Genomic DNA, 20,615 nt, shown 5'->3' on the forward strand with positions numbered 1-20,615 from the left:
AGTCCCTGGTGGATAATGTCCCCCCTGTACTGCGCAGGCGGGGGGCGGCATTGAAGGACCCGACCTTGGGGCGGCAAAGGGAGTAAATCCGGGCCTGCATACAACTAGGAACATCCAAAACCGGACATACCATGCTGTGGAAGGGGTTTCTCATTTTCAATGTATTTATTTTAACAATTTTATTAGTTGTATATTAATCTTGTGGTATTTTTTTTTGTAGGTTAGGAAAGAAAGTCAAATTCTTCAGACTGATTTGCTTCATTGTCCTCTAAAAATGCTTGATGATAACAGCCTGGCTAACAAGACAGCACAGAATGGATTCTATATTGTTGTTTTTCCTACAAATCCACAAACTCAGCCGATACTTTTCACTGGAATTCTCATCATCTACATGATAGCTATGTTGGGAAATTTAATCATCACAATGCTGATCACCCAGGCTCCTAAGTTACATAATCCTATGTACTTTCTGATATGCAATCTATCTATTTTAGACATGTCTTTTATATCGGTTACTGTTCCAAAACTTTTGGTGATCACAAAGACCAACATGAATGTTTTGTCTTTTAATGAATGTATCTCGCAAATGTACTTTTTTATTGCAACTGCAAACATAGAGTCTTTTATTCTGACCTCCATGTCTTATGATAGATATGTAGCAATTTGTAATCCTTTGCTCTATCCTTTAATTATGAACAGAGTTTCATGTTTCTTTTTGGCTTTAGCATCCTGGCTCCTTGGATTCCTCAACTCATTACTCCTCTCATTGCTTACATCAAATTTGTTATTTTGTAAGTCAAATGTCATTAATAATTTTTTCTGTGACCTCAAGGCACTTCTAAAATTGTCCTGTAGTGACACTACTCTCATTCAGACTATTATACTTGTTGACAATTTTATCATTGGTTTCTTTCCTTCTTCTCTGACCTTGGCCTCTTATGCTTATATCATTTCAAGTGTGTTAAAGATCCATAGCTCAGAAGGGAGACGTAAAGCTTTTTCAAACTGCATGTCACACCTTACCACAGTTTTCCTTTATTATGGGACAGCACTTTGCTTGTACATGGTTCCTAATGCTGAAAATTCTCAAACCAAAGACAGCACCCTTTCATTTATTTATGTTGCTTTAATTCCAATGGTAAACCCATTAGTTTATAGTCTAAGAAATAGGGATGTTTTGGAAGCTTTGTCAAAGGTAACTGGATGGAATAAAAAACGTAACGTAAACCAGAAAGACTATTTTACCTAAATTATAAAGTAGATCTTTACATTACATTGCTACAATGGTAGTCTAAAATTTATATTGTAGAAGTATACTTTTTTTTAGTACATATCATTTATTCTTATTCATTTCTGCAGCCTGCCTAAAAAAAAGTACAGTATATACTCAAGTATAAGCCAACCGGAATATAAGCAGAGGCACCTAATTTTACCACAAAAAATAGGAAAACATATTGACTCGAGTATAAGCCTAGGGTGTCCATCTGCATGTCTCACTGTGTCCATGTGCATGCCTAACTGTGCCTCACTTTGCCTCACTGTGTCCATGTGCATGCCTCACTGTGCCCATGCCTCACTGTGTCCATGACTAGACTTACGTTTAACATGGGAGTATATAGAAGGGGTGCCCGGCTTTGAAAAAGCAGTGCTCCCCAGCAGTAGGTCCCCCAGATAGCAAACTTTGCACACTTGTAGATGAGAACTGGCACTACATGTGTGCCAAGTGCGCCGGGACCGAGTCCCCAAAGTTACCGGAGAAATGACCGTTTAACATGAGAGTCTATGGAAGGGGTGCCCGACTTTGAAAAATGGGCCGTAGGTCCCCCAGACAACAAACTTTGCATTCTTATAGAGGAACAGTGGAGCTATATGTGTGCCAAGTTTGGGGTCCAGGGGACCTACGGTCGGCCGGTACCGGGTCCCCAAAGTCCGGGAGATCAGGCGCAAAAAGGTGACTCGAGTATAAGCCGAGGGGGGCATTTTCAGCACAAAATAATGTACTGAAAAACTCGGCTTATACTCGAGTATATCCGGTAAATTGTAAACGATCGCTGTCTTTCTGGTAACCAAGATTTTCAGACACAGAGACTTCCATGTCATTCTTTTTCTGCAGAAACTGTTCCTGGCTTCCACAAAAGGTAATTTAGAGTTGAAAATGTGTTTATCGTCAAATTTTCATATATCACAGTGAACAACATAAGAAGTTACAATCCAATGACAGTTGCAAGTAAACATGGGTAATGAGTCAGCCCAATGGCTATCGCCCATAGCTCGACTCCTACTGTCAGAAAATACAGTGCTAGAGTTGAGGACTGTCACCTGTTACAAGGAATAAGTCTGGCCCTGTTGTTCATAATAAAATGATATGCATGAGTTGTCAGAAAATTATAAGGGAAAACCAAGTTAGAAACACAAAAGGGGGGGGGAAGCGACCCAGGAAAACAAAAAGTAATTAAAATTAAAAGAGTAGGAGACTGCTAATTTATGCCGCTTCTCTGAGTAGAAAACAAAAACCCTACCTTAATACTGAACATGATAATAAACCCAAAAGCAAACATTTATTATATTGCAGCTTACCATTTCTTAGATGTGATGGCTGCATTTATTTTCTTTTTTAGACTTTATTTCTACTATTTTCAACTGGTGATCCAGCCAACAAGCCTGTTGTTTTTCAACAGAACTAACTCTCCAGCAGAATGTATCAGTTACAGAGATGAGACAAACCATATAACACTAGTTTGTTAATGTTGTTCACTCTGTTTTGGAAAGAGGTAACCACCATCCCTATTTACATAGTTTTGTTTTTTACCCTGTATGGGATTTGCAGGCAACCAAACCAACAAAACATATATTCATTTTAAAATATCTTTAGTTAATACAAAATGATTAAAATACAAAGTTCTCTAAAACCACAGATAAACATAAGTGGTTTGAAAGACATTTGGTGAGTGTGTGCGGATTAACTACTTCAATAGAAGGCACTTTCCCCCCCTTCCTGCCCTGTATTGTATTGTTTTCTAGCTTTCAGCACTGTCACATTTTGAATGACAATTGCATAGTCATGCAACACAGTACCCAAACTATTTTTTTCCCAATAAATAGAGTTTTCTTTTGGTGGTATTTGATCACCACTGGGTTTTTATTTTTTGCTCTACAAATAAAAAAAGACCGAACATTTTGAAAAAAAATATAGTTTTCTTTGTTTTTGTTACAAAACTTTGTAAATAAGTATGTTTTCTCCTTCACTAATGGTAACTGATGAGGCAGTACTGATTGGTGGCACTGATAAGCAGCACTGACAGGCACTGATAGATGGCACTGATAGGTCACACTGATGAGCACTCATAGGTGGCACTGATGGGTACTGATAGGTGTCACTGATAAGGGCACTGATAGGGGGCATTGATAGGGGCACTGATAGGTGGCACTGGTGGGCACTAATGGGGCGGCACTGATAGATGGCACGGTAAGACGGCACAGCCAGGCATCACTGATGGGCACTGAGTGCCATCCCTATTGGGCATTGATGGGTATAACTGGTGGTCCTGGGTGGACATCCTTGGTGATCGTAGTTGGGCATTCCTGGTCATCCTGGGTGGGCATCCCTGGTGGTCCTGGGTTGGCATCCCTGGTGGTCCTGGGTGAACCTCCTCAGGGGGACTGCACTGATAATCAATCAGCGCAGACCCCCCGTCAGGAGAGCAGCCGATCGGCTCTCCTCTACTCACGTCTGTCAGTGCGAGTGGAGGAAAAGCTGATAAATGGCTCTTCCTATTTACACTATGATCAGCCGTGATTGGACACAGCTGATCACGTGGTAAAGAGCCTATGTCAGGGGCTCTTTACCAAGATCGGAGATGTGGTATGTCAGACTTTTTCCATATTATGACTATTAACTTCTTTTTTTTATCTATACATAAATGTATTGCCTTTCATTTCTATTTTAAACTGAATGGGTTGTTTTACAATGTGATCATTTACAATCACGTTAAAGGTGGTCATTTCCCTCCTGGTCAGTGTTGTGCGGCTGGAGGTTTACGCAGGCATTACGTTTTATGTAAAGTGCCTTCAAAAGACCTTGGACTCCTATTATGTTGTATGTGTTTATATTGTGTTACTAACATATTTGTAAATAAAAGGCTGCTATGACTATTAAACTTCAAAATGTCTTGTGTGGGTTATTATGTTAATTCGCACTATAGTCCCAATAGTCAGGCAGTCCAGAAGACAGTTTATCTTTAACCACTTAAGCCCCGGACCAATATGCTGCTAAATGCCCAAAGGCGTTTTTACAATTCGGCACTGCGTCGCTTTAACAGACAATTTCGCGCTCGTGCAACGTGGCTCCCAAACAAAGTTGGCATCCTTTTTTCCCCACAAATAGAGCTTTCTTTTGGTGGTATTTGATCACCTCTGCGGTTTTTATTTTTTGCGCTATAAACAAAAATAGAGCGACAATTTTGAAAAAAATGCAATATTTTTTACTTTTTGCTGTAATAAATATCCCCCAAAAACATATATAAAACATGTTTTTTCCCCAGTTTAGGCCGATACGTATTCTTCTACCTATTTTTGGTAAAAAAAATCGCAATAAGCGTTTATCGATTGGTTTGCGAAAAATTTATAGCGGTTACAAAATAGGGGATATTTTTATTGCATTTTTATTAATTTTTTTTTTTTTACTACTAATGGCGGCGATCAGCGATTTTTTTCGTGACTGCGACATTATGGCGGACACTTCGGACAATTTTGACACATTTTTGGGACCATTGTCATTTTCACAGCAAAAAATGCATTTAAATTGCATTCTTTATTGTGAAAATGACAGTTGCAGTTTGGGAGTTAACCACAGGGGGCGCTGAACGTTTTAGGCTTCACCTAGTGTGTGTTTACAACAGTAGGGGGGTGTGGCTGTAGGTCTGATGTCATCGATTGTGTCTCCCCTATAAAGGGGATGACACGATCGATGCGCCGCCACAGTGAAGCACGGGGAAGCCGTGTTTACATACGGCTCTCCCCGTTCTTCAGCTCCGGGGAGCGATCGCGTCGGAGCGGCTATAAACGAATAGCCGCGCCGTCGTCCCGGATCGCTTCCCGAGGGAATCCGCCCGCCGCACGCAGTGGGGGGGGGTCCCGATCGGACCCCCCTCCCGCGTCTAGGCAGGGACGTATATATACGTCCTTCTGCCTGTCCGTGCCATTCTGCGGACGTATATAGTCGTGCGGCGGGCGTTAAGTGGTTAAAACACTATTTAAAAAAAATATGCTCTGCCTAAAAGATATATAAAATATATATAATATATAAAGTGCTCAGTGCTAATATTGTGCAGAAATACAATCAACAAAGTCCATCAAATGTGGTATACTGAGCTGGTGATAAGTTGAAAAAATTCTCAGGTGGTTTATCGTGCTCCCCTCTTGGGTCCCCACTCACCGGAAAGATGTTTGAATATGCCTGTATCAGTATGGTATCTCCCATCCACATATGAATATGCCTGTATCAGTATTGTATCTCCCATCCACATATGAATATGCCTGTATGGTGTCTCCCATCCACAGAAGGGGTAGATGCTGATGGTCATCAAGGAGGGATGTCTCCTAACCTCCACCAAAGTAATTATGGACCCGTATGGATGGTGTGCGTCCTCCAAGTTTAAACGATCAATGTGCACCTGTTGTATTAAAGTTAAGCAATGAGGAAAGAAGAGGTATATAGTGTAATACTGCAAAATGTATTTAAAAGGTTACAAGATTATTACACTTACATTAAAATCCTTAAAAACTTGCAAAATTGCTGCCTTGGCATAAAAACAGCCATCACAGATTCCCTTATGCTTCTGATGACGCCCAGTGGGAGGGGTGAAATGCATCAAAGGAGAATCTGTAAATGCTGTTTGTATGCCAAGTCAAAGTCCTACTCCACCACTGGTCAAAATTTGGGGCTCCTGCCACCTATGGTTCCGGAGATGAGAAGCTACATACAGAGCAACCAGTTTAAATACAAGCTGTCACACTCTGTTTGTGGCAGACTGAGAGGATGAGCTCACAGTGCCTCTCACTTCTTGTCAGAAGCACTAAGCTCAATGGACAGTTTGGAGCCTTGGACCAATGGTAAAGTACCATTGGTCCAAGCTGTCTAATAAAAATGCTGCAGTGGAGGCTCTCTTCTCACTGCAGTGTCATAGAAGGGGGCATGTGTCTAAAAGACACATGTTCCCTTCCATCCCAGCCCTCTTAACTAGAAGGAATTTACCCATAATCCCATGTTTTTCTCACACAGTTAAGAGGAAGAATGAGAATCTACTTCTGCTGAAAAGGTTCTATTTTAACCACTTCAATACAGGGCTTTAAAACCCACCTCCATACCGGGCCTATTCTGGCACTTCTCTCCTACATGTACAAATCATCATTCCTTTGCTAGAAAATTACTCAGAACCCCCAAACATTATATATGTTTTTTTAGCAGACACCCTAGGGAATAAAATTGGTGGTCATTGCAACTTTTTTTCTTGCACGGTATTTGCGCAATCATTTTTCAAACGTCTTTTTTTTTGTAAAAAAAAATGGTTTCATGAATTAAAAAACAACAAAACAGTAAAGTTAGCCCAATTTTTTTGTAAAATATGAAAGATGATGTTACGCCGAGTAAATAGATACCTAACATGTCATGCTTTAAAATTGCGCACTCTCATGGAATGGCGCCAAACTTTGTTACTTAAAAATCTCCATAGGCGAAGCTTTAATTTTTTTTACAGGTTACTAGTTTAGAGTTACAGAGGAGGTCTAGTGCTAGAATTGTTGCACATGCTCGAACGCACGCGGCGACACCTCACATGAGTGGTTTGAACGACGTTTACATACGTGGGCGGGACTTACATGTGCGTTCGCTTCTGAGCGCGAACTACCAGGGACAGGGGCATTTTAATTATTTTTATTTATTTATTTATTTTTTATTTTACTTATGTATTTATTTTTTACACTTTTTTTTACATTTTTTTTTATCGCTTTTATTCCTATTACAAGGAATGTAAACATCCCTTGTAATAGGAATAGTGTGTGACAGGTCCTCTTTAAGGAGAGATGCGGGGTCAAAAAGACCCCACATCTCTCCTCCAGACTGGAAAGTCTCTCCTCATATGACGTCCACCCGGGATAACAGATCCCCTTTTTGGACGTCATATGATGGCGTGCGGGTTTAAAGTGGTTAAACAAGCTAAATCATATATTATTATGCTATGTTATAACATAATAATGTATTATTTATCTATTTACTGTGAAATTACTGGTTTGAAGTTATAACTTCAAACTTCAGTAATTAGTCCATTAAAGTGGAGTTCCACCCATAAATATAACATTACATCTGTAGTTTTAAAAAAATTTCATTAGTCCTTTACAAATTTTTTTTTTTTTTTTAGATGCCTTCAAAGTGTTGTTGCTAGGCAGAATAGTTAATCTTCCAACTTCCTGCACCTAGGTGCTTAAGCTTCCTAACCTACACCGCACAGACTCCTGGGAATGTAGTGGGTGTAACTTTTCAGGAGTCTGTGCACTCCCCAGTCTCAAAGAATCATGTGACTTGGACAGCACAGGTGCTGAAACCTGATCTGACACTGCTTGCGCAGCACTGAGCATGTGCGAGATCTGCAAGGCTGAAATCCAGGAAGTCATACAGTCTGGCTTCATGATGCCCACACTTAAGATGGCCCCAGTCAATTTCTATTTTATAAAGTGTCTAAATGCTGTAACAACCTAACAAAACGGACCTTAGTTTACAGACTAACTTTACTAGAATACATTAAGCTTGTGTATTACAGGGGTATTTATATTTAAAAAGTGAAATTGTGTCCGGAACTCCGCTTTAAGCCACCTGCTTGAGTACAGTTTTTGAAAATATAGTAAATTATCTTAACCACCCTGGCGGTATGATTATTTCAGATTTTAGGTACTGAAAGCGGTACCATTATTTTGCATGGAAATTTGGCGTTTTATATTGTAGGCCTGCAATTCTTATCTGGGGTGATGATCTAATTGATCGAAACGCGTCGGAAACCCGCTGATCCTACTGCTGTTTGATTTATACCCGATTTTATTGCTGAAATGTGAGTGTAATTTCCTTTGTTTTTACTGCCAAGTAAACTCCTTATACAGAATTACACTATGTGCATCTTTGCCTTCTCTTTTATTCCTCTCCATGAGCTGAGATTTTGAACCACTCTGGGTCCAAACCCTTAAACATCAAAGGCTGTTATTGAGTCAACTCTTCTCCTGGTACGTCTAATACATTGCACTGGACCTCTCCCTCCTGCTTGCCATCTAGGATACCTCCAGAAGTTTGATACCATCATTTACAAGCCTGTATGACCCATTAGGTATAAGCCTATTTGGGTCCATTGAATCTGGTAAGCCTCCATTTATTTTCGGTGGTGGATGCACATCAGATTGTCACTCTATGCCTGTGAAGACAAGTCACTTTATCTCTGATTGACTCACTTTTTTTGTTTTCATTTTTATATTATTACATAAGAGACTTTATCATCAAGCTTTTTTTCCAACTTTATTTGTGGACTCACGATTATTTATCATGTTTTCATCTTTGGGTACACGTCATTAGTTTTGTCTCAATCAATCCTAATTTTACATATATTTAGCGCTACACTTTTTTGTTTAATTGTTTGTTTTTACAGAATTGATCTATTTCGGTTGTGTTGGCGGCCATTTGTATGTTCATTTAAGTAGTGTGGTGTTATTTATACTGTTTGTATAATCTTTTTCACAAATACTGCAGCTACTGACTTTTAAAATAAGGACACTTACCTGTCCAGGGCGCCCGCGATGTCGGCACCCGAGGCCGTCCCATCCCTCAGATGCTGCCGCTGCCACCTTCGGTAAGGGAATCAGGAAGTGAAGCATTGCGGCTTCACTTCCCGGTTCCCTACTGCGCTCCGCAATCCGAATGGTCCCTGCTGTCTTTTGGGACCTGTATGTCTCCCAGAAGACAGCAGGGGGGGGAGTGGCGTAGATACCCGCAGATTCTGTGGCTATCTATGACTGGAAGTGGGTGCAAATACCTGTATTATACAGGTATCTGCACCTCCTCCCTTCTGAAAGGTGCCAAATGTGACACCGGAGGGGGGGGAGGAATCAGGACAGTGGAAGTTCCACTTTTGTGTGTACCTCTGCTTTAAGTTCAGCTCTGTCTCATGTTAATAAAACACATGAAACCCAATTCTCACTTAATCAGAATTCCACAAAAAAACACTAATAGCTCAGTGTAAATACCTTTTTCTTTACTGGTCATAAGCTCTGACTCCCATGTGTCAGTGAGTGGCTGTTGCAGCTAATGCGAGGGAGCACCAAAAACAGGGAAGCAATGGAAAGCAGCAGGTAATGTCACAGGTCTGTGAATTCAGCCCTGTTGTCTAGCTGCTGACACAGAGCAGTCAGAGTTAGTTTACAAACAGTATGCACATAGGTGTGCACAGCCTATTGCATTAGGGTGTGCCTGTGCATAGTTAAGTGATCCTGTAACCAAGTGGCTAAAATTACCCAGAAGAACCCATGCAGGGTAAGCCTTCCATGTGACCTGCACATGGCGCCCAATGAGTTGAGCATGTGACAAACAAACACCAGCACCCTACCCCCCATTCCCACCCTTACATGTGTACCAAAATAAGATCTTTCTAAAACAATATGATTAACGCTTGATTAAATTTCTACCCGTCAGTATTGGCAACCCCCCTGCCCTTTCCCCTCCTTCCTCCCACTTCCTTCTCCCCCTTTCGCTCCCCTTCCTTACTTGTTTTCCCCCTTGTTCCCTCTTGTTTTTTCCTAATTGTCCTTCCCTCTCTTTTCTTTCCTTCCTTGTACTCCTCTGTCCTCTTTACCCTTCCCCCTTTCCCCCCCCACCCCTTCCCCATGTTCCTCCCCTTCTTCTTTCCCCTTCCCCCCCTTTTTCCTTTGCCCCCTTCCCCTTTTCCTTCCCCCTTTTTCCCTCCCCTCCTTCTCCTCCCTTCCCCCTCCCACTCCTATTTTACGGTTGCCTTGTACTTTGTTTCGGTTTTACCCCCCCTTTTTTACTTTTTACACTTCATATCACAGAGATCCACCTATAATCTCCCTTGTCCGCTGTGGGGGGAACTTTGATGGCGACCACGGCTTGCACACTATTTTTCATTCATCGGGAAAGCTACCCGTTTTATCCTATGTATTACATGCTGTAGTTATTTTAAATTATTGTGTTTATATGTCCTTACTGTATTATTTGTCCTATAGATTGGCTCTCCTGAGGAAGCGGTTTACCGCAAAACTAGTCGAGACCTTGACCAATCTATCAACTGACAATCACATATGTCTCTTGGGCGATCCCTGAGCGTCTGTTTTTTTCTTTTTAATTAATGTCAACTGTATGTTTGTTTTTTATCTATAATAAAAAAATTGATACATTACACTGTATTCTGTTATCATCGGTACTGAGATAGTCCACTAATTTCCTGGGTGGGAACGCTATAGGGTTAGTCTCAGCAACTATTCTCCTTGCCCCCACCCTTCCCTGTCTTACTTGAGTAACTTGGATGATGGTACGTTGCTATTCAGTATTATGCCTTTTAAATGAAGCCATACTCCACTTTTTGCATGATTAAATTTGTTGAAAATGTGTGTTTATTGTCATATTAGAAGAGTGTATAAGAAAATCAACTCAGTTTCTAAGTATCTCATGATTTTTTGAGAAGAGTATGCCCAGGGCAAAGATTAAAGATGTTTACCACCTTCCTGTTTATACTGTATATGTGACTGATTGGATGGTTTAATCTGGTACTTTACCCCAGGTTACTTTTTTTGTGTTTTCAGAAAAAAGGGCTCCTTCCCCTACTGCTTTTCTTGATGCCCTCAGCAAAACTTACTTGTACTGCTTTTTGAAGACTGCTTATAACACACAGTCCCCACACTTCAGTTGAATTTTTACAAGAGTATGTGAATAAAATATGGTGAATGCACTGCACTCCATACCACTGCTGGATATTCTATAAAGATGTAATGTATGGAGAATGCAATTCAGACAAGAAATTCAGAAAGTTTAGCTCATGTAGAAATATTGGGCCAAATCCTCAGCCAGGCGGCGTAACTTAACTTTCAGCAGTTAAGTTACACTGACTTAAAGTTTTTACCTAAGTGCCTGATCCACAAAGCACTTACGTTAAAATTTCAAGCCGTGTAAGTTAAGTGCCGCCGTCGTAAGGCGTTCCTCCTCTCCGGGGGGCGTTTACAATTTAAATGAGGCGCGCTCCCGCGCCGGCCGTACTGCGCATGCGTGTGACGTCATTTTCCCGACGCGCATCGCGCGAACGTAATTGACGCCGGGCGGCTTTGTGGATTGCGACGGGACACTAAAGTTGCGACGGGTGAAAAAAAGACGCGCCGGGAAAACAAATAATTAAAACAAAAAATGACAGCGTCGCTCAGCATGCATTCCTGAGAGGGAGAACTCCATGCCAATTTTCAACGAAAAAACCGGCATGGGTTCCCCCCCCCAGGAGCATACCAGGCCCTTAGGTCTGTTATGGGTTGTAAGGAGACCCCCCTCCGCCGAAAAATCGACGTAGGGGGTCCCCCTACAATCCATACCAGACCCGTATCCAAAGCACGCTACCCGGCCAGCCAGGAAGGGAGTGGGGACGAGCGAGCGCCCCCCCCCCCTCCTGAGCCGTGCCAGGCCGCATGCCCTCAACATGGGGCGGTTGGGTTCCCTTGGGGCAGGGGGGCGCACTGCGGGCCCCCCCACCCCAGAGCACCCTGTCCCCATGTTGATGAGGACAGGACCTCTTCCCGACAACCCTTGCCATTGGTTGTCGGGGTCTGCGGGCGGAGGCTTATCGGAATCTGGGAGTCCCCTTTAATAAGGGGGCCCCCAGATACCGGCCCCCCACCCTAAGTGAATGGATATGGGGTACATCGTACCCCTATCCATTCACCTGTAGGCAAAAAGTAAAAGTTAATAAACACACAACACAAGGCTTTTTAAAATATTTTATTATTCTGCTCCGGATGCCCCCCCTGTCTTCGTTATTAGCTCAATTAGCAGGGGGGGCTTCTTCTTCCGCTCTCCGGGGGTCTTCTCCGCTCTCCGGGGGTCCTCTCCGCTCTCCGGGGGGGCTTCTCCGGACTCCGGGGGGGGCTTCTCCGGACTCCGGGGGGCTTCTTCCATCTTCTCCCCTCTTCCGCTCTTGACTCGGCGAACCCCGGTTCTTCTGCAGCTCTCCGGTGCCTTCTTCTTCAGCGCTGGCTGCCTGCTATGTTTGTGTGTTAGCTCGATTTCAAACAGGCAGCTGGCGCGGTCTTCTGTGACGTCAGGGTCTTCTCTTCCTTTCTTCCGATGTTGCCTCGTCGCCTGTTGTCGCTGTAATGATGGAAGTGCGCCTTGCATCCCATTTATATAGGCATCACCGTCCTATCATGCTCCGGTAGGTACCCACGTGGTGGGTGCCTACCCACGTGCACCCACCACGTGGGTACCTACCGGAGCATGATGGGACGGTGATGCCTATATAAATGGGATGCAAGGCGCGCTTCCATCATTGCAGCGACAAGAGGCGACGAGGCAACATCGGAAGAAAGGAAGAGAAGACCCTGACGCCACAGAAGACCGCGCCGGCTGCCTGTTTGAAATCGAGCTAACACACAAACATAGCAGGCAGCCAGCGCTGAAGAAGAAGGCACCGGAGAGCTGCAGAAGAACCGGGGTGCGCCGAGTCAACAGCGGAAGAGGGGAGAAGATGGAAGAAGCCCCCCGGAGTCCGGAGAAGCCCCCCCCGGAGTCCGGAGAAGCCCCCCCGGAGAGCGGAGAGGACCCCCGGAGAGCGGAGAAGACCCCCGGAGAGCGGAAGAAGAAGCCCCCCCTGGTAATTGAGCTAATAACGAAGACAGGGGGGGCATCCGGAGCAGAATAATAAAATATTTTAAAAAGCCTTGTGTTGTGTGTTTATTAACTTTTACTTTTTGCCTACAGGTGAATGGATAGGGGTACGATGTACCCCATATCCATTCACTTAGGGTGGGGGGCCGGTATCTGGGGGCCCCCTTATTAAAGGGGACTCCCAGATTCCGATAAGCCTCCGCCCGCAGACCCCGACAACCAATGGCAAGGGTTGTCGGGAAGAGGTCCTGTCCTCATCAACATGGGGACAGGGTGCTCTGGGGTGGGGGGGCCCGCAGTGCGCCCCCCTGCCCCAGAGCACCCAACCCCCCCATGTTGAGGGCATGCGGCCTGGCACGGCTCAGGAGGGGGGGGGACGCTCGCTCGTCCCCACTCCCATTCCTGACCGGCCGGGTAGCGTGCTTTGGATACGGGTCTGGTATGGATTGTAGGGGGACCCCCTACGTCGATTTTTCGGCGGAGGGGGGGTCTCCTTACAACCCATAACAGACCTACGGGCCTGGTATGCTCCTGGGGGGGAACCCATGCCGGTTTGGAATTTACAAATTGCTGTGGAGTTCTCCCTCGGGAATGCATACCAAATGCCGTCGCTTGAATGGGCCTTTACAAGGTGTGACTAACTTTACACTTTGTAAAAGCAGCCCTAGTTTTACACCAGGCAAACTAACACTTACGGCGAAAAAACTAGGCACAAAAGCTTTGAGGATCGCCCTAAGTGCTAATTTGCATACTAGCAGAGGCATTTCGACTCGAAATGCCCCCAGTGGCGGATGCGGTACTGCATCCTAAGATCCGGCAGTGTAAGTCCCTTACAGATGTCGGATCTTCTGCCTAACTTAGGAAAACTGCTTCTGAGGATCAGTTCCAAAGTTAGAACCAGAGATACGACGGCTTACGCCGGAGTATCTCTTTTGTGGATTTGGCCCATTGGTACTATCTTTAGGCCACTTATAGGTGAGTGTTTTTTCAAACCTGTCCTTAGATCCTCATGGATATTAGCAACTAAAAACTGTAGGCAAAAAGAAAAACAATGGTTGTGGGAGCCAACAATTAGTGTTCACTCATAGGGTGAGACATAACCACAGATTAAAATGCAATAAAAAAGAAAAAGAAATGTGAAAAAATCTCCTTCTTAAATGCTTCTGGATCACACACACACACATATATATATATAACAATTCAATTAGAAAGATATACAAAAAATTGGTACCCCGATAATTACCTAGAAGAATTACAAAAGTATGATATGATAATTGTAAGCATGATATTGTCCATCAAGAAATATTCACCCCTCTACTACCTCACCACCAAGAAAATTCTTAAGCCCAACATCTATTGATTTATCACAGATGGATAAAGCAATAATCATACATGTAAAGCCCTAATAAGGACCTGTCAACAAGCCTTATTGCATGCATACACTAAGGCTCCTACTCCACTGTGCCCTTTGATCTGTGGTCTGTAGCAGGACAATTTGGATAAAGTTCATGAAAGTAAACATATATTAAATCTAGAAATTCTTTGACTTTGAAAAATAAATACCGAAGTTCTTCAAGTGCCTCGGAAGACGTCAATTCTGATGAAACATGTAGGGTGGAGCTGCATTCCGTGACATCACCACATTTCTGGAAGTGTCCCCATACCGTTGCGAATAGAACTTTCTATATACAGCGCTGTTAATTTTTGATATATGTAAGTGCATTTATCTGATTTTAATCAAATATCATTTGGACCTTACACTATTTGGAGCACACGGCTTTTCAACATTTACTGGATGTTGAGCGATGGTGGGAGTTAGTTAATGGTTCATATTCCCATTCTTGTGGCCACCTCTTTGGTACACAGCAGGTGAATTCTATCAAAGAACAGCTGTGATTGTTACTTACGTTATATGACTTCTTTATAACTTTACGGTCATTTATTTTTGGTATGCCTTCTGATGTAATTACGCGGTGGTGGAGACTCACTTGGCATTGGATACACACAACTATTTAAATTTGGACTTTATATTTACATAATCGTATATATTCACTTTTCACGTGAGTTTTTTTTTTTTTTATTATTCTTATGGTATATATTGTACTACTATGCAATGCATCAATTGTTTATTATGGTTATATGTTTATGGATTTCACAGTAATTGAGAAATTTGAAAGTAATGTGTTTGTTTGAAGAATAGTGCAGCACATCAGGATTAATAAAATATTGCAGATTAAAGAAGTCTGAGATTGAGGACTACTGGGCTGCAGGAAAACAACAAAACTATGTTCTACCACTACTTGGAGTCTGTGTGACAGCATGTGCAACTTTGGAGTACTCAGAGTTTTGCTTTAATTTAATGTTCTCATTTTCAGGATTCTTCACTTTGATATGTCCTTCAGACCTCAGCTAATGTTCCCATTTTCATATAAAGCCTATAAAATGACTTGCTGGAATCAATGTCATAATAATAATATTTTAATTGGTTTTAACTGTATGAGGTGTAAAAGTCAACTTACACTTTAAAGCTGTAAATTAGATATTTGTAAATTTACATTGAACTCCTCAAATTGTTGCAAGATAGTTATAACTTCAGTAAAACTTTATACTAAGAGGCATATCTCTTGGGATATTGCAACAGTATTAAGGTAATGCTGAATGCATCTCATCTGCACAATACTAATGTGACATGGCAAAAAGAGAGCAACGTAAGTGAAGTTACATCAATATTATACAGGCAAATAATATAAAATATAACTTATTTTCACAACTGCATTGTATATCTGGATAATATAAAAGGTAATTTTAGCATTTAAATCCTGAACACGTTTTCTGTTTTGTTTTGTACAGCCGTTTAAATGAGAAGAGTACATCTGCAATCTAAGTGTGTTATTCTAATTAACTGGAAATTGCTACAAAAATGGGTTAGCTTTTAGTTGGCAACATCAGTCACTCAATAATTTCATATTATTAAAAAAAAAAAAATTCAGAGTTGGTCTTGTAAATGCACTGATGGTAATATGGTATGGTATTTTTATTGTAAACTCAACATATTTCCAGCTCCAGAAAAAAATTATATTTAGAACAGATAGTTAAAGATTTAAAGTTGATGAGGAACCCTTACATATAATTCAATTTGTTTATGATTTATTTGCTTCTTGCCCCTTTAAAGAAAGCTTTTATGGCTGTTACACTATATATTTTAGAGGAAGCTTGAAGTTTTCAAACATAATTACACTTTCTGGGTAATCTAATTCATTGTACATTTATATAACTGAGTGTATAGAGTGCTAAAGTAATCATAAAAGGACCCCATTTAAAAGTAAGCCCCAACTTCAACTTTCACTTTTGTGAATGTGCAGTACAGGCTATGGGTACCTAAGCAGTTAACAGCGGCCTGTTTAATACAAACAATGGCATACAATGGCCAGAATACCTTCTTGACATGGTATGGAGCTTCACTGATTGAGTTAACTCTTGCCTTTGTCCTGGTGTTTATAAGGATGAACATCTGAATAAGAAAAACTAATTTGGACTAATTTTTTTCTGCACCTTCCTTTCAGAATGACTATATAGAGACACTGATGAGAGCTTGTAGCATAAGGACCAGTTCACACTGGTGTGACATGTCGCATGGCATGTAAAAATTAATGGTTCCCTATGAGAGCCATCTTAACTGGTCTGACTTGTGTTAATCTGACTTTGGAAAAGGTACCTGCACTACCTTGGTCCGACGTCTGTCCGACTTCAGCCCATAGAATTGAATGGAAGTCGCATCCAAGTCGGATCTTCATCGTAATTGATGTGATTTGGATCCGACATTACAGGAAGATTACACAGGCATTCCCTGAAGTTTGTTCAAAGTCGGCCGAAGTTGCCGATGTCGCCTGGCAAATTTGCGTGACTTTTAAGTCATGGCAGTGTAAATTAGATATGTGCACACTGAAATATTTAGTTTTCGTCTAAAAAATACATTTATTTCCTTAGAGCCGGTTCACACTGGGGCGGCACGACTTCGGGGGCGACTCGGCAAGGTGTCCTGAAGACAACTTCAGAGGCGACTTGCAAAATGACTTCTGTATAGAAGTCAATGCAAGTCGCCCCTAGTCGCCCCCAAAGTCGTACAAGAACCTTTTTCTAAGTCGGAGCGACTTGCGTCGCTCCCTTTTAGAATGGTTCTATTGAATAGAATGGGACGCGACTTGTCAGGCGGCTGAGTCGCCTGACAAGTCGCCCCAGTGTGAACCGGCTCTAATTCCCAAAATTCGTTTTTATTTATTTTGTTTCTTAAAAAATGCATTTGTCTGAAAATCCGAATTAATTAGGGTCGAATCTGTCATTGAAGGCTTATGGTGTCTGTCGAATGTTCTAAGAAGAAAAACTGTACGACGCCGCAATCGTACATTTCAGGTCGAATGTTCCGCCTACAAGCTATAGAAGAATTCTAATGATGTATGACACTAGTAATAATTATATTTATAAATTATTATTATTAGTCAACCAACATTCAAATTCTTCTATAGCCTATGCTATAGCATTTGACCGGAAATGTATGATTGTGGCGTCGTATAGTTTAGCTGCTTGTCGAATCTTCTTAGAACTTTCGACAGACACCATAAATCTTCAATCACAGATTTGACGTTTGTATGTTTTTCGCTGCTTCGTCGAATCTTCGTCGTTCATGTCGAATAGTCTACCCCCAACACTGTCTCTATGATGTTGAATCTTTTCTCTCTATGTCGAATCTTTCCTCTCTATGTAGAATAATTTTGGACTAAAAGAGTTAAGGTTAGGCACATTCGACCGCAGATTAGATAGACACAGATTGCTATTGTTAGTGTCATGTCGAACCTCCTATCTATATCAAACTGTAGCAACGAAAACTAAAATAAATCATTTTTTCATGTTGGATCTTTCGGATTTCGGATTCTGCACTTTCGTTTTCGTTTGTTAAAACAATAACAAAAATACCTGAAATTCGGACGAAAATGCATTCAGACGAAAACGAATGCACATGTCTAGTGTGAACCGAGCCTTGGTTAGGAAGTATTGGTATGTTCTATGCTGATATTTTTAGTTGTGCTTTCTGTAGTGAAGAAACTGATAAATACACCAGCAGCACAATTTAGAGAGATCAACCAAGACTACATTGGCTATACTCCTTCATCTAGCCTTTTTTACGCATGCAATTTAATTTAATGAAAAAGGAAAATGTCATGAATTTTGAATATGTATGGGTATATTGAGGCCTATTCATGTGCAAAGGCCAATAGCACCACATTAGTCAAGGCATGGCTTGAACCCTGGGTTTGCAATGTTGCAAGTGTAAAATTGGGAAGGCGGGCACTACCTTAAAGAATACAGTAAATGCTGCAATGAAACTGAACTGAAAAGGCAGAATGTGTGCCTATTTCTTCTTTTCTTCATTAAAAACTTTCTGTCCAGAGCCACAGGACTTTCTTCAGATAAACTCATAATAGACAGGCCAATGGCTTTGTTTATTTGTTTCTGTTAATTCCTGACAGATGACTGTAAGTCACTTATCCTCAATCATACTCTTATGTGCAGTGACAGATTCAACTCCTGTCTTAGGCCCCATACACACCATAGAATCTATCCGCAGATAAATCCCATCAAATGGGTTTCAGCGGATAGATCCTATGGTGTGTACACGCCAGCGGATATTTATCCGCGGATAAATCTCCCCTGGGATGGATTTCCAGCAGATGGATATTCGCTGACATGCAGAACAAATCCATCTGCTGGAATCCATCCCAACGGATGGATCCGCTCGTCTGTACAGACTCACCGGATCCATCCATCCAAAGGGATTCCCCGCACGCGTCGTAATGATTTGACGCATGCGTGGAATTCCTTATATGACAGCGTCGCGCCCGTCGCCGCGTCATAATCGCGGCGACGGCGCGACACGTCATCGCCAGAGGATTTCCGCGCGGATTTCAATGCGATGGTGAGTACACTCCATCGCATAGAAATCTGCGGAAATCTTTGAGAGGATTTATCCGTGGAAACGGTCCGCTGGACCGTATCCGCGGATAAATTCTCTCGTGTGTATGGGGCCTAAGTCTACAGAGTTCTCTCATTCTTGGGACACAATTGGGGTGATTAACTAAAGGGAAATAAACTGTTCACTTAGGAAAGGGGATTTTCCCATAGCTTAGTAAATGAGCAGAGCCTCGGCTGTCTTCTATCATCCAATCATGTGCAAGCAAAAATACTGATCAAGGGAAATACTTTATGCTTGAGCATCTTGAGCCCTTATTTGCACCTTGGATGTTAGTTTCATACCATGCATTACCATGCACCATGCCCAGCATTACTATTATCAAGTGCCAGATTGTTATGATGTGGATCATTGTATTAGAGTGTATACAGATCCATGTCCCTTTGGATACTCCTAATCAGTTATTTGTGATCTCACATTCCCAAGGACCATCCACACATCCTCATACAAGTATTCCTAAAATGGTCAATATTTATTTATTTTGCTGCAATAAATCAAACTACAATTTACAAGATTTTTTACATGTTACAAGAATTTATTTTTAATTTCTGTACATTTCTGTTCAAGAAAATTCTAGAAATTGTCAATTTGATCAGAAATTATTTTATAAATTCATTTTTTTAATAATAAGCTCTGTCATTTTGACTATAAATATTTTCTCTGGCATGAATTTGCATTTTTTTGTAAACTTAGTAAAAATCCTAAATCAAAATAAATTACTATTTTCTTTTTCTTAGGATGAATGTCTGTGTTCCAGATGCCACATTGAAACAGGAATTCTACATTGTGGCCTTTTCTACCTATGAAAATGTATGGTACATCTTGTTTGTTGGAGTGTTTCTGGTATTTTTAATGGCAATATGTGGCAACTTGCTAATCACAGTTCTCATATGGATTTTTCCTCATCTTCACACTCCCATGTACATTTTCCTTTGCAATCTATCAGTTTTGGATATTATTCATGTGTCTGCAATCTTGCCAAAGCTAATGTCTATTGTGTTAAAAGGAGACTACAATATTTCTTTTGTAGGCTGCTTATTACAAATGTTTATATTTGTCCTTTGCCTAAATACAGACTTTTTACTACTTACATCCATGGCTTATGATCGTTATGTTGCCATATGTATTCCTCTTCAGTATTCCATCATTATGAACTTTAAGACATGTGTCAAGTTGGCTTCAGCTTGTTGGGTTATTGGTGCCATAAATGCAGTAATGCACTCCTTTTTCATGTCACAGTTAGCGTTTTGCTATAGTAAAACTATTAACCATTTCTTTTGTGATTTAAGGGCCATTCTGAAACTGTCCTCAGATGATATAATGCATATAAAAACAATAATATTTGCTGAAGGTGTGTTATTTGGTTTTATCCCATTTATACTTGTATTGGCTTCTTACATATGTATTATATCTGCTATCTGTAAGATCCACTCAACAGCAGGTAGACTGAAGACTTTCTCCAGCTGCTCCTCACACATTACCATTGTAATCCTCTTCTGTGGAGCGTCTCTCAGCCAGTATATGAAACCAGAGACTGAGCAGTCTGAGGAACAGGACAAGTTGTTGTCTTTACTTTATATTGCTGTTGTACCCATGTTAAACCCTTTAGTTTACAGTTTGCGAAACAAAGATGTTTTACTAGCCTTGAAAATCATCATTAAAATCGTTAAAAGTGTCTAA

The 20,615-nt window shown here is 41.4% G+C and overlaps 2 protein-coding genes across 2 annotated transcripts; both read left to right on the forward strand.

Annotated features, from left to right (window-relative positions):
- Window positions 1-238: 238 nt before the first annotated feature.
- LOC120930900 (olfactory receptor 1J2-like) lies at window positions 239-1,316 on the forward strand. Its single transcript, XM_040342038.1, has one exon. It carries the CDS (start codon window positions 275-277, stop codon window positions 1,247-1,249), a length of 975 nt encoding a protein of 324 aa, XP_040197972.1. The 5' UTR covers window positions 239-274; the 3' UTR covers window positions 1,250-1,316.
- Window positions 1,317-19,673: 18,357 nt separating this feature from the next.
- On the forward strand, window positions 19,674-20,615 carry LOC120930537 (olfactory receptor 5V1-like). The gene has a single exon (XM_040341715.1). The coding sequence runs from the start codon at window positions 19,674-19,676 to the stop codon at window positions 20,613-20,615; it is 942 nt and encodes a 313-aa protein (XP_040197649.1).

The sequence above is a fragment of the Rana temporaria genome, chromosome 3, assembly GCF_905171775.1.
Source record: "Rana temporaria chromosome 3, aRanTem1.1, whole genome shotgun sequence".
NCBI lineage: Eukaryota > Metazoa > Chordata > Amphibia > Anura > Ranidae > Rana > Rana temporaria.